Source organism: Grampus griseus, assembly GCF_964374135.1.
Source record: "Grampus griseus genome assembly, chromosome: 3".
Lineage (NCBI taxonomy): Eukaryota > Metazoa > Chordata > Mammalia > Artiodactyla > Delphinidae > Grampus > Grampus griseus.
Genome location: NC_139019.1, coordinates 69046311 through 69061472, shown reverse-complemented (window position 1 = coordinate 69061472; position 15162 = coordinate 69046311). Strand labels below are relative to the sequence as shown.

At 39.2% G+C, this 15162-nt stretch overlaps 1 protein-coding gene across 1 annotated transcript in view; it reads right to left on the bottom strand.

The window, feature by feature from the left end:
- The window catches only part of RASA1 (RAS p21 protein activator 1), a 109542-nt gene extending 95134 nt beyond the window's left edge, over positions 1 to 14408 (bottom strand). Inside the window, exon 1 of the mRNA XM_082650661.1 lies at positions 13688 to 14408. Coding sequence (XP_082506787.1) covers positions 13688 to 14205 — 518 coding nt within the window. The 5' untranslated portion in view covers positions 14206 to 14408. The remainder of the gene's footprint in view (positions 1 to 13687) is intronic.
- Positions 14409 to 15162: the final 754 nt, after the last annotated feature.

Here is a 15162-nt window from a genome sequence, read left to right as displayed (position 1 = left end):
GATGGAAAAGTTCTGGAGAACAATGGTGACAATGGTTGAACAACAATGTGAATGTACTTTATACCACAGAACTATACACCTAAAAATGATTAAAATAAGTTTTACGTCATGTATATTTTACCACAATAACAAAAATATTAACACCATCAGAAAAGCTGCCCAATGTATGTAGAAGAAATAGTCAAGAGAACAATATTTACAAAGTGGGAAGGTAAAGGGATCTAAGTGGAAGAATAGTTTCCCCACTTCACTCTAATTGATAAAATGCTTATACCCATAGACTGTGGTAAATTACATATGTTATTTTAGTATCTACAAAGTGATATATTGAAAAAACACTATAAATACTTCAAGATGAAATCCTAACAAATGTTCGAGTAACCCATAGGAAAGCAAGAAAAGAGAAAAAGAGAAATGAGAAAGAGAACAAACAGAAAACAAAAAGTAAAATGGCAGACTTAAGCCCTAAAATATTAATAATTACTGTAAACATAAATATTTAATACACCAAGACAGATTAACAGCATGAACTAAAAAAAAAAAAAGACCCCACTATAAGTTCTCTATAATTAGATCACTTAAAATAAGACACATTGAAAGTAAAATGATGGAAAAATGTACAGGTAAACAAAATAAAAGCAAGAGTTGCTATATTACTATTAGATAGACTTAAGAGCAAAGACAATTGCTAGAGACAAAAGAGGGACATTAGATAATGATAAAAGGATCTATCCACCAGAAATACATAACAATCCTAAATGTGTACACCCAAACAACAGGGCCCCAAAGTATATGAAGCAAAAACTGATAGAGCTGAAAGAAAAAATAGATAAATTCAAAATTATAGTGGGAACTTTAAGACTCCTATCTCAGAAACTCACAGAAATACTAAACAGAAAATGAGGAAAGATTTAAAAGTTCTGAACAAAACAAACAGAAGAATCTAATTGACATATATAGAACATTCCACCAAAGAACAGCCAAATACACATTTTTTTCAAGCATCCATGGAACATTCACCAAGATAGACCATATCCAAATCCCAGACTATAAAACAAACTTCAACAAATTTAAAAGTACTGAAATCATAAGGGTATGTTCTCTGACCATAATGGACTCTAATGAGAAATCAATAACAGAAAGACAATTGGTAAATCTTAAAACACTTGGAAATGAAACAACACACTTCTAAATAATTCATGAGTCAAAATGTAAGTCTCAATGTAAAGTTAAAAAAAAGAAGCACAGAACTGAGTGAAAATGAAAAGGCAACATATCAAAAGATGCAGAATATGGCTAAAGATGGGTTAAGAGGGAAAAGTATAGCATTAAATGCTTACTCTAGGAAACAGGGAAAGTCTCAGATCAATCATCTTAAATTCCTTCCTCAAGAAGCTAGAAAAACAGGAACAAAATAAACCCAAAGCAATCAGAAAAAAAGAATAAAAATAAGAGCAAAAATCAATGAAATTTAAAACAAGGCCATAAGGGGAAAAAAAATCAATGAAACAAAAAGCTAACCTTTGAAAAAATTAATAGAAATGATAACGCTTTAACAAGACTGACAAAACAAAGAAGAGTTAAGACACAAATTCAAGTATCAAGAATAAAAGAGAATATCACTATTCTACAGCCATCAAAAGGGTAACTAGGTAATAATGCAAACAAGTTTATGCTGCTATGTTAGACAAATTAGAAGAAATGAACCCACTTACTACCAAAATCCAACCAAAATAATATAAATAAGATGAATAACCCTATAACCATTTAAAATGAATTCATAATTTAAAATCTCCAAAAAAAATAAATCCCATGCTGAGATGTTTTCACTAGAGAATTCTACCAAATATTAATACCAATACTTCACAAACTCTTCCAAAGAACAGAAGAGTAGGGAACATTTCCTACCCCATACTATGAGGCCAGTATTATTCAAATACTGAAACAAGACAAAGATATCACAAGAAAACTACAGACCAATATCTCTCATGAACTTAGACACAAACATTCTCAACACATCAAAAACCTGAGTTTCAGCAATTCTTGAAAAACATTATACACCATAACCTACTGAGATTTATTCCAGCTATGCAAGGCTGGTTCAACATTAAAAAAATCAGTAAGCTACCATCTTAACATGCTACGGAAAAAATCATATGGTCATATAAATTGACCCAGAAAAAAGAATTTGAAAATATCCAGCACCCATTCATGGTAAAAACTCACAGTAAACTAGGAAGAGAGGTGATCAACCTCAACTTGATAAAGAGCATCTATCCACTCTCCCCCCAAAACAGCTACTGTTAACATCATATTTAATGGCAAAACACATTTAAATGTTTTCCACCTAAGACAAGGAACAAAGCAAGGATGTCTGCTCTCACCACTCTCATTCAATATAGTACTAGAAGTTCTAGCCACTGCAATATGACAAGAAAAAGAAATAAAAGTCATACAGATCAGAAAGAAAGAAAAAAACAGCCCCTATTTGCAGTTGACATAATTGTCTATGTAGAAAATCCCAAGGAATCTGTAAAAGGTCTCTTAAAACTAAAAGGTAAGTTTAGCAAGGTCACAGGATATAAGACCAACATACAAAAATCAATCAGCATTTCTATATACTAAGAAGGAACATGTGGAAACTTAAAAACATAACATTTACAAAACTGCTCCAAATAAAACAAAACCAAAAAAAAAGTACAAATTAAACAATAGGCATACAGGATTGATATACTAAAAATTACAAAATGCTGATTAAAGCAATCAAAGAACTAAATAAATGGAAACATACCATGTCAATATAGTAAAGATGTCAGTTCTCCCAAAACTGATCTATAGGTTTAATGCAATTCCTATGAAAATTTCAACAAAGTTTTTGTAGACATGGACAAGCTTGTTCTAAAATTTATACATAAAGACATGTCTTAGAATAGCTAAAAACATACTGAAAAGAGAATCACTCTACCCAATATTAAGGCTTACTATGTAGCTACGGTTATCAAGAGTGTGATATCAGCAAATGGAGACATACAGACCAACAGAATACAATAAAGAACCCAGAAGTAAACCCACACATATATGCCCAATTAATTTTTTATCAAAGTGCAAAAGCAATTCAATAGAAGAAAGATATTTGCCTTTCCAACAAATGGTGTTAGAGTAATCGGATATTCCTGGGCAAAAATATGAACCTCAATCTAAACCATATCTTTTATAAAAAAGAAAACAAAATGGATCATGGACTTAACTGTAAAACATAAAAATATAAAACTTTTGGAAACAATCATAGGAGAAAATCTTTGTGATCCAGGCTAGGCAAAGAGTTCTTAGACTTGCCTCTAAAAGCACAACCTATAGAAGAAAATATTAATAACTTAAGCCTCATAAAAATTAAAAACTTTTGCTCTGTGAAAGACCCTGTTAAAAGGAGAAAAAGACAAGGTACAGAATAGGAGAAAATATTTGCAAACCACATTATCAGATAGAGGACTAATATTTAGAATACATAAAGAACTCTTAAAACTCAATAATAAACAAACAATCCTACTGGAAAATGGGCAAAAGAGATGAACAGACATTTCACCCAAGAGGATATACAGATAGCAAATTAGCACATAAAAAGTTTCAATATCATCAATCATTAGGAAAAATGCATAACAAAACCACAATGAGATATCACTAGGCATCTAGTGATCACTAGGCAATGAGAATTGCTAAAATAAAAAATGGTTAGTAGTGAGGACATAGGGAATCAGGATCACTCATGAATTGTTAGTGAGAATGTAAAAGGATACAGCTATTCTAGAAAATAGATCGGCAGTTTCTTATAAAACTCAATATGCAATTACTACACGATCCAGCAGTTGCACTCTTGGACATTTATCTGACAGAAATGAAAACTTATGTTCACACAAAAACATAAACACAAATGTTCATAGCAGCTTTTTTCATAATAGCTAAAACTGGAAATTACCCAAATGTTCTCTGATGAGTGAATGATTAAACAAACTGTAGTATATCCATACCATGGAATACTACTCAGCAACGAAAAGGTACAAAGTATTGATACAAGCAAGAACTTGAATAAATCTTGAGGGAATTGTGTTCAGTGACAAATGCTATTCCGAAAGGTTACATGCTGTATGAACTATTTATAATAGCCAGGACATGGAAGCAACCTAAGTCTCCATCGACAGATGAATGGATAAAGAAGATGTGGCACATATATACAATGGAATATTACTCAGCCATAAAAAGAAACGAAATTGAATTATTTGTAGTGAGGTGGATGGACCTAGAGACTGTCATACAGAGTGAAGTCAGTCAGAAAAAGAAAAACAAATACTGTATGCTAACATATATATATATATGGAATCTAAAAAAAAATGGTTCTGAAGCACCTAGGGACAGGACAGGAATAAAGACGCAGATGTAAAGAATGGACTTGAGGACACGGGGAGGGGGAAGGGTAAGCTGGGATGAAGTGAGAAAGTGGCATGGACCTATATACACTACCAAATGTAAAATAGATAGCTAGTAGGAAGCAGCTGCATAGCACAGGGAGATCAGCTCAGTGCTTTGTGACCACCTAGAGGGGTGGATAGGGAGGGTGGGAGGGAGACGCAACAGGGAGAGGATATGGGGATATATGTATACGTATAGCTGATTCACTTTGTTATACAGCAGCAACTAACACAGCAATGTAAAGCAATTATACTCCAGTAAAGACGTTGACCAAAAAAAAAAGGTTACAAGCTGTATGAGTCCATTTATATAGTCTTTTGGAAATGACAAAATGAAGAACAGATTAGTGGTTGCCAGAGGTTAAAGATGGAGAAAGGTGGGTTTAGTTATAAAAGGACAACACAAGGGATCCTGGGAGTAATGAAATTGTTCTGTATCTTTACTGTGGTGATGATTATACAAATCTACCCATGTGATAAAACCGCATAGATTTAAATGAACACCATACACACACACACACACACACACACACACACACACACACACACAGTGTATGTAGAACTGGTGAAATCTGAATAAATGAACTATATCAATGAAATTGACTCCTAGTTGTGATATCACGAGATATTGCCATATATCTGGAAAAATAGGTGAAAGAAACATCTCTATTATTTCTTACAACTAAATATGAATCTACAATTATCTCAAAATAAGAAGTTTAATTGGAAAATCTGAGAGATAAATCAATATTTAGGTAGATAGACATGGATGGAAGAGAGGTATGGTTCTACTATTATACAAGTATCTTAACTGTGAACCCAGTGTAGTGGGCTATACCTACAAAGAAGACTTAAAAGAATTGAGAGGGATATCTCTAGGTCTTTCCCTTAGCTAGAGACAGATACATAAAAGAGAAGAATTTTAAAAGTAACACTGAATGTTACAACAATGAACACAGAGTGAATACAGAAAATCTCCTGGAGTAATGTCTCACCCATAGGTTTTCTACAGCTACCACCCACAATCTTGTGTAGGATCTTTTCACACTATAATAATCAGACATGCATTTAAATGCTTTCCAACTTTCAACACAAGTATAGCCAAAAGAGGAGATGTTAAGTCACGAACTCATGAAGAATGAAGCTAAAGTATAAGGAAACGTTTTCTTTCCTACAGTGAAAAATAGGAAATAAAAGCATGAAGACCCTGTTTCTCAAGTAGTAAATGAGCATTTAATCTGCTCCAAATCCTCCAAAGCCATTTTTAAAGATGCAGGTTTATGCAGTGTATCAGTCAGCTCAGGATATCATAACAGAATTCCATATACTAGATGGCTTAAACAACAGAAATGTATTTTCTCACAGTTCTGGAGGCTGAGTCCAAGATTAAGTTGCCAACAGAGTTGGTTTCTAAGTGAAGCATCTCTCCTTGGCTTATATATAGATAGCCACCTTCTCACTGTGAACTCATATGGTCTTTTCTCTGTTCACATGTGCTCCCATTTGTCTCCTCCTCTTCATATGAGAACACCAGTCCTATAGAATTATGGATCCACCTTTATGACCTCATTTAACCTTAATTACTACCTTAAAGATCTTAACTCCATACACCGTCACACTGGGGGTTAGGGCTTCAATCTATGAATTTTGGAGAGATATAATTCAGTCCAACACCCCATGACTAGCCAGTCCTGGAGTATATTAAGTTTTGTATGGGTGCACGTATATATGTGTGTATTATATGCATTGGAATGGAACAAGTAAAGTATTTGCATGAGAATTCCAGTTCTATCAGTTTTCTCAACAAAAAAAAAAATGTGGATAATATCTATTCTCACTGTATAGTTATGAGAATTAAATGAGATAACCTATGTAAACTGCCTAGAATATAGTAAATGATTACTCAATAATGGGCCTCTGCCTTTCCACTTCCTCCCCCTGCAAAAATTAATTAAATATTACTCAAATTGAAACATATCTAAAAAATCATGGGAACTGGATTCTGTCCCAGATCCACCTAGCTCTTTGACCTTTTAAGCAAGTCACTCTACCAGAGTCTGCTTCTGCAATGGTCAATGAAAGAGTTTCCTCGTTTACTAAAATACTATGTATCTATGCATATCACTCTCCTGATTACACAGTAGTCTTCTCTTATCCTCAAGGGATACATTCCAAGACTCCCAGGCATGCCTGAAACCTCAAATTAGTACCGAATCCCATACATACTCTATTTTTCCCATATATAGATACCTATTTATAAATTAGGCACAGTAAGAAATTAACAACAATAACATTTATTATATGTTCTATAATAAAATAGAACAATTATAACGATATACTGTAATAAACATTACATGAATGTAGTCTCTCTCAAAATATCTTTCTGTAAAATGTAACGCCTTTTCCATCTCAACTAAGCACTATCACACACTGTGGTCATAACTTTTGCAGTTTGAGGTGCAACAGCAAAACTATCATGAATTTCTTTTTCCTTCACAATTTCACAGATAGAAGATTCGTTCTTACTGTAGATCTTAGTAATCTCTGCATATGATTTTTTTCATCCCCTTTTAAGTAGGAAACTTTCACCTTTTCACTTAAAGTAAGCACTTTACAGCTTCTCTGGAATATCCGAATTGCCAACATCACTACTCTTGCGCTTTGGGGCCATTATTAAGTAAAATAAGGCTTACTTGAACACAAGCACTGTGATAGTGCAACAGTCAATCTGTCGACCAAGGTAGGACCACTAAGTGATGGCAGGATACGTTGGACAAAGGTATGGTTCATGCCTGGGCGGGATGGAGCAGGATTTCATCACACTACTCTGAAAGGTGTACAATTCTTAAAACTCATGAATTGCTTATTTCTGGAATTTTCTGCTTAATATTTTTTGTTTGTTTGTTTGTGGTACGCGGGCCTCTCACTGTTGTGGCCTCTCCCATTGCGGAGCACAGGCTCCTGGACGCGCAGGCTCAGAGGCCATGGCTCACGGGCCTAGCCACTCCGCGGCATGTGGGATCTTCCCGGACGGGGGCACGAACCTGTGTCCCCTGCATCGGCAGGCAGACTCTCAACCACTGAGCCACCAGGGAAGCCCCGCTTAATATATTTGAGCCATGGTCAACCGAGAGCAACTGAAATCGTGGAAAGTGAAGCCGTGGATAAGGGGGAACTACTATAACATCAAATACTGATGCTACAAAAAGATAATTTAACTTTCTATAAAGCTTTAGTAAAAGAGAATTACAGTATAAAATTTCAAAATCACTTTCATACACTCTCATTCTTTCAACTCTTCCAAAACTATCCTCTAATTTGAAAAATTAGTACAATGTGTCCGTAGATTAATTTTATCATCTTATTTCTATATCATTAATGCCTTATTGTCCAGCTACATTGTACTTTCTTTTATATTTCTTTCTGTCCCCCCGCAATGTTCATTGTTTTACTCACAAAATCATGTAATCACTGGAACACCTAAAAGCATACTCCAAATCCCATTGAGATGTGATTAGACATATGGAGAAGTTATCCATACATTTTACCTGATAACAACTATTTTTTATTTAGCCCACAACTGAAATGTACTGCAGGTGATTTCAAGATAACACACCTACCATACATACATTGGCATAGTCAAACAATGAGCCATAACCAACATCCATATTCAGTATCTTTGGTTTAAAATTAAGATAATGGTGGTCAGAAGCAAAATATATTGTGGGGATATTTGGACCATTCGATGAAAGACAATTTACCATGTAGACCCTAAGGGAAAAACTTCAAAGTACTTGCCCTTTCTCCCATGCTTTCCCTAACCACTAGTATTCTAATATTATCTAATATTTACTTGTAAATGAATAATACATGCAGTAGGCAGTTACTCTGATGCCCCCAAGAAATCTCACCTTCTAATATTGGTGCCCTTTTATAGCCCACTCCCACACTAAATCTAGACTGACTCACGTGATTAGCACTGGCCATTGGAACGTTAGCAAACATGAAGAACAGAGAGGTTTAATAAGTATTGGCAGGTGAGGCCTGTCCTCTGGGAATGCTCCCTCATGGAACCCATCTGCCATGCTGTGGAGAAGTTCAAGCTAATGAAATGGAGAAGTTGAGGTGGGGGGAGACATGGACACAGATACACACATACACACACAGATGCCCAGCTATCCACCAGCTGTTCCAGCCATCCCAGCTGAGGTACCAGACTTATGAGTTAAAAAGATACCTTGGACATTATAGCCAACAGGTGACACATGGAGCAGTCCCCAACAAGCCCTGCCCAAATTTTAGAATCAAGAGCAAATAAATGTTTCAGCAACTAAGTTTTGGAGTGAAGCAGTAGGCAACTACAACAACACATGTAAACCAATTAGAACAGTTCCTGTTAGGTAGTAAGCAACCAAGAAATGTCATCAGTAATACCTGACAATAATCGCTCTAAGTTCCATCACCTGCCCCCACCGAGGTACTGTTTGGAGTATTTGAGCTGGTCTTAAAGGCATTCTCTCATTTCCCTAATGGCTAGTAAAGAGATAGGGAGCAAAGCAACCAAAAGACCTCTTTATTTTCCCCTGCTTCTTCCTAATTTACCCCTGTCAGGTTTTTTTGTTGCTGTTGTTTTGGCTTTTGGGTCTTTTTTTTTGGCTCTGTCAATAATGTTTGCCTGGTTTCCCTAGAGTGGCTAATCAATGATCCAGACCAATTCAAGCCTTTGGTAGTGCTGTGTATTCTCAGTTAACTGTAGGCACCCCCTTCAACCTACCCCAGACCACAGGTAAATAATTAAGAGTTCAATAGGGGCTTCCCTAGTGGCACAGTGGTTGAGAGTCCGCCTGCCAATGCACGGGACACGGGTTCGTGCCCCAGTCCAGGAAAATCCCACATGCCGCGGAGCAGCTGGGCCCGTGAGCCATGGCCGCTGAGCCTGCGCGTCCAGAGGCTGTGCTCCACAACGGGAGAGGCCACAACAGTGAGAGGCCCACGTACCGGGAAAAAAAAAAAAAAAGGGTTCAGTAGGACAGACTCCTCACTAAAGGTCAAAAGTTTATACTCATTAATTTGTAATTCTTTTCTACCTGACAGAATCTTTAGGCAAAGGGCATAGGAACCAATTACCTCTTGTTCAGAATAAATTAAGCAGCATTGAAAACATACCTGCTACTTTTCCTCTAAGACTTTACTGATTCTAATTATATAAATGTCTTATTCTTTTAACACCCATGACCCTTTGCTCATACTTCACTCATGATATTTATCTTAAGCTAGCCTGAATTGACAGTAATTGGTAACTTAACTTTCTACTAGAGAGACATTAAGAAAAGGGGAATCTTACTCATTGTTGTATCCCTTAAATTAAGCTCCTACTACATTGCTCTACTACTCATATAGCAAAAATATCTGGTCCTGGTCAGGAACCAATTTGTCCATAACTAATCTCTTCAATTCTCACCCCCATTTTTAAGAAATAATGACTCACCCAGAGTTACAATGCAATCGGTGACAAAGTTAATGAATGCTACATGTCTTAGTACTAACATTTAACAATTATTTGACTTAAGAATGATTTTATTTTTGTAGAAACAGTAAGATGATTCTTAAGGAAAAGAAAGGTATTATTTACATTCCTTATTTCTTTTTTCTTCTACTTTCAGGCTTGAGAAAGCCTGCGTTTTAGGTCCAGGGTAAGATCTAGTTAAGCCAGATGCCAGGCAAATAACATCAAAGGCAAAGCAGGCCTGGTAGTAACCACAGTTAACTGTAGAGCTCAGAATTCACCTAAATGGGGCAATCACTACTCAGCTCTAGAAATCTATTCTCAAGCAGGAACAGCAACCAGGTAGAGCCAACTCCTCTGATTTCTCAAGTGATGCTAGAAATCGAGACTTCTTAAACATGAAGTTTTCCTATTTTTAAATGGTGGCAAGTAATCACTAAATGCTCCAAATACACTACGAGCAAGCAATATATATCTGTCAGTTGGATTCAGCCCAAGAGCCTCCTGCTACTGCAGGCTCATAGTTAAAAATCTCTGTACATAATTGATGGTGGACTAAGGGAACTATTCTCCTTTCCTATCACCCCTCACCCCTGGGGAAAAGAGAAAGAAATAACAAGGACCACGAAAAGCAGCTACATAACAATACAGGGAGTACCTGTATTGAAAAAAAACTTTGTTAGCAATTTTAGATACAGAACCTTTTATAGCATAAAAATATATGGGGAGAATTTTTTTTCTTTTTAAAATTTTTTCCTCAAACTTTGCACACACAAAAAAAGAATATTCAAATACATGTAATAGTTATAATTCTACAAACTTTTCTCGCCTTAACCCAACTAATGAAAATGCTCAGTAATAAACATGAGACTAATGATTCACCATGCACACAGAAAAACAAGGTACAAAATACTAATAGTGTTATTATATTTGCACTGGTCTATCTACATATTGTCACTTGACTCTTGTGACCAACAGCACTGAACCAGCTGGACACATGGTTGAACTCCATGACCAGGGAACCCTGGTCTATCTAACAAACCACTGTGGACTCGATCCTATGACCTGAACCTCCTTAATATCATGCTATCAATAACTAAGGTGACCAGTCACTAGTAATCATATATTAGTCCAAAAGCATTTCTTCAATACTTTTATGAAAGATTTGACATTATTTAACAAAGTCGTTAAGGCTTTTCCTTTTATTTAAAAATAGGAATTTATAGAAAACACTTGAATTCCATCTCTAAACCTGCTTAGCCTGCTAGAAGCCTTTATGAATTTAAAATAAAATTTTTGATATAATCAATCTTGGTAGACAGGCCTTCGGAGTTCAAAACATTCTCTCAAATAGTTATTAGTAAGGGAGTTCCTACAGCAATAGAATTAGTAGGCAATTTAATGACAATAAAATTATATATTATATGGCGAGACTACTAATTTATTGAACACTTACTATGTGCCAGATACTGTGCTGAATATGTTCAGGGGGTTCTCATTAACCTTAAAAACGACCATATGTGGCTTCCCTGGTGGCGCTGTGGTTGAGAGTCCGCCTGCCAATGCAGGGGACACGGGTTTGTGCCCCGGTCCGGAAAGATCCCACATGCTGTGGAGCGGCTAGGCCCGTGAGCCATGGCCGCTGAGCCTGTGCTCAGCTACGGGAGGGGCCACAACAGTGACAGGCCCGCATACCGCAAAAAAAAAAACAAAAAAAAAACAAAAAAAAAAAACACACGACCGTATGAGGGAGACACCATTATTGTCCCCATTTTACAGATGGGGAAACTGACCTTTCCAAGATCACACAGCTAGTTAGTAGCAGAGTCAGGATTCCAACCCAAATCTTGTCTAACTTCAGAATTTGCACGCTTAACCACTACACTGTATTGCCTCCAGTGACTTTGGGTTGATATCTAAGATAAAGAAAAGAGGGAAATTTGTACTTCTCAGTGGCAAATTTAAAAAACATACTAGAAATGGAGGATACCTTTTAGAACAGGTACAATTCTCATATACACAGTCACACAAATAATATTTTTATTCCCAAATACAAACAATAATGATGAAAATCTCAAATGGACTTCTCAGAAACATAATTTTTCCTATATACTCACTCATGTTTATTATTAAAAATTTAATCGGAACACTATGTGTTTTCTGCTCAATTCTGCCGTGAAGCTAAAATTGCTCTACAAAATAAATTCTACCTTTAAAAATATTTAAAACTGCAATATACTAAATATGCCTAATTCAATTTAGTTAATAACTGGCATAAGCCTATATTCTTTCATAATGAAAAGTTGCACTTTATCGTAACTACAGGAACCTTAATACTTAAGTGATTTTTTCAAAAAGGCTTGAAGGTGTGTAAACAGTGCAGTATATTTTAAATTTTTAACACCCTCAGAACACCTTCAGAAAAGTCTGCAATACACAGATGTGAAATGATAAGTTGGTATGAAATCAGACCAAAAAATTGAACTCACAATGAATAACATAAAAGGAATACAACACCCCTAAACCATGGCTGACCTAAGTAAGACTAACTTTACTTTTCCATCAAAAGATGTAGCCTTAAGTCAAAAATGTCCTAATTCGTTAAGTCCTTTTTAAATCTTCCAAAGATTATCAAAAAAACAAAAAACAAATGAAAACAAAACCCACGAAAAAACAAAAAAACCTGCAATTGTCTAGAGTGATTGTCAACACAGAAACCAAATCTTTCTTCTTCTGATACTCACCAAGGTTGTCAACATTCTAAAGGAAAATTAAGACAGATATGAGGGATCTATAAAGCAAATTTTACCTACTATTACCTCTTCCCATCAACATATTCCTCTCACCAAGGTCCAGCTTTATAAATACATACCTAAGTTCACTTATGAAGAGAACAAGGGGGAGGTACTATATATAGAAAAGTCATTTGTCATATATATTCCGCAGTAGACTGTCAAAATTAATTTTCAAATAGAATACTGTATTTGCCACCAACAAAGTGTTAAAGGGAAGCACACTATTAATTTTGTTTTGCTCCAATATTGTGCTTAGAAAGCTTCAACTTATAGAAGAATTACACTAATATTAATAAATGGGAATTCTACGGCACAAGTTACAAATATTGTTGGACTATGAGCCCTTAACCACACCTGTAATTAACAGAACTTTCCTTTCTCGCTGACCCACGTTTTCAAAAGTGATCCAAAGACTTCTCTGCATCGCAATGCTTTCAACAGGCAGAAGCTGGGATTTGCAGTGCAACAAAAACAAAGCATTCTGACCAATGCATGTTGCGAATGATATTAACACAATACTCATTTAAATGCTTGTATTCCAAGCTTCTCACTAGTCATCTAGCTTCAACAGGGAACACAACCAGGTTAATACAGAGTACGACTGCCTTGGTAGCTGCAAGCTCAGCTGAATCCCAGGACGCCACCTCAATTTGGAAGGGGCAGAACCATATCCGGTTCTCACTGGATACACATTTTCCCATGCTTCCCATCTTTAAAACTTTACATCTTCCCAGAGGAGCAATAAATATACCAAGCCGCCAGGGAGTGTGCCTGTAGGGAAGATGAGTGATCAAATTAAATCCCTATGCACAGAACCATAAGCTTCAAAACTTTTCACAACGAGTAACAGCTGAAAGAACGAGGCATGTTTTCCCACTTCTTTCCAGGAGTCAGCTTCCCCCAAAACACCGGTCTTGACTTACTGGTTAGTTGGCGGAGCGGTCAGCGGGATGGCCACCTCTTCCTCCTCGTATTCTGGTCCATCCAGAGAGTCACCTTCGTCCACTGTTCCCAGGCCCGCGCCCAAAGGGGGCAGCTGAGGAGGCGGCGGCAAAGGAGGGAATCCGCCGCCTGCCCCGAAGGTCTCAGCAGGCAACGAAGTGGTCCCCTTGGTGAAAGCCATCTCCCCGCCAGGTCCGGCGGCGGCAGCACCAGCCACGCCAGCAGCAGCACCTCCCCCTGACAGTCCGGCTCCCCCCAGTGCCCCCACCACAGTCCCGGGTCCCAGGAACCCTGACCCCAAAGCGGCTCCGCCACCCAGAGTCCCGGCCACTCCAGCCTCCGCCAGCCCAGGAAAGGGGGCGGCTGCCACAGACAGGGCGGCGGGTATCTTCACCCGACACACTGCCGGATAGGCACTGGAGCCCGCGGCCCCGCCGCCTCCTGCTGCCCCGGCGGTGACCGGGCCGCCCTCCTCACTGCCGGCCTCGGCCGCCATCATGTTGAAGCCCGCTCTACTCTGCCCTACCCTGCCCGCCCGGGAGCCCCGGGGGCCACCAGGCCCGGGCTCCGAGCCGCCCCACCCAGGCGCGTCCCCTCTTCAGCTCCCCAGGCGGAGGAAACAACAACAAAAGGAGAGAGCCCGCCGCCGCGCCCCCTCTTCGGGCCACAGCCCAGGCTCGGGAGCTACCCGGGTTACGGGAAGAGAAGTGGGCAAAAAAACCAACGCCTGCACAAACGCCGCCCAAATCTTCACCTTACACACCCACACTCACGCACACACACATGCACAGAAGCGAAAAACTTCCTGGCTGCACTCAAGAGGAAGGGAAGCACAGGGGAAGCGGCTGGGGCGGCTGCTGCTCCTTCAGCCACCGCCACGGCCACCGCCGCCACCGCTTCTTCACCACCCCAGTTCCGGCCACCCCCACCGCAGCCACCGCCGGTGCCGCTGCTGGGGCTGGGGCCACTGCAGCCGCTTCATCCTCCACGGGGCTGAGACGCGAGGGGTGGGGAGAAAAGAGGAAGGGGGGCGGGGTAGTGGGAAAACGGACTGAACTGCTCGCAACCTGGAGCGCTCAGTGAAATCGACGAGAGAGAAAGGAAGGCGGGGCACGGGAGGAGGAGCAGAGGGAAGGAAGGGCGGGGGAGGAGGAGGGAGAGGGCAGCTTCTGCGCAGGCGCCTTCCCGGCGCGGGGGTTGGGGGGCTGGGCCTGGAGAAGGAAAAGGAAGAGTCGGGAGGGAAGGAAGCGGCGGGGACGCGCGGTGCGCGGCCGCGCTCGCTGTCCCGCTCCGGGTGGAGCGCGTGGCGGCGCGGCCGCATCTCTCGTGCGCTGGCCTCCCTGGGCTTTGTTTGAAGGGCCGGTGAGGCGGAGGAGGGGAGGAGTGGGTCCAGTGCGCGCGGCCGCTCAGCGCGGTGAAAACAGGAGAGACGGGAGAGACAAGCAGGGGTTGACGA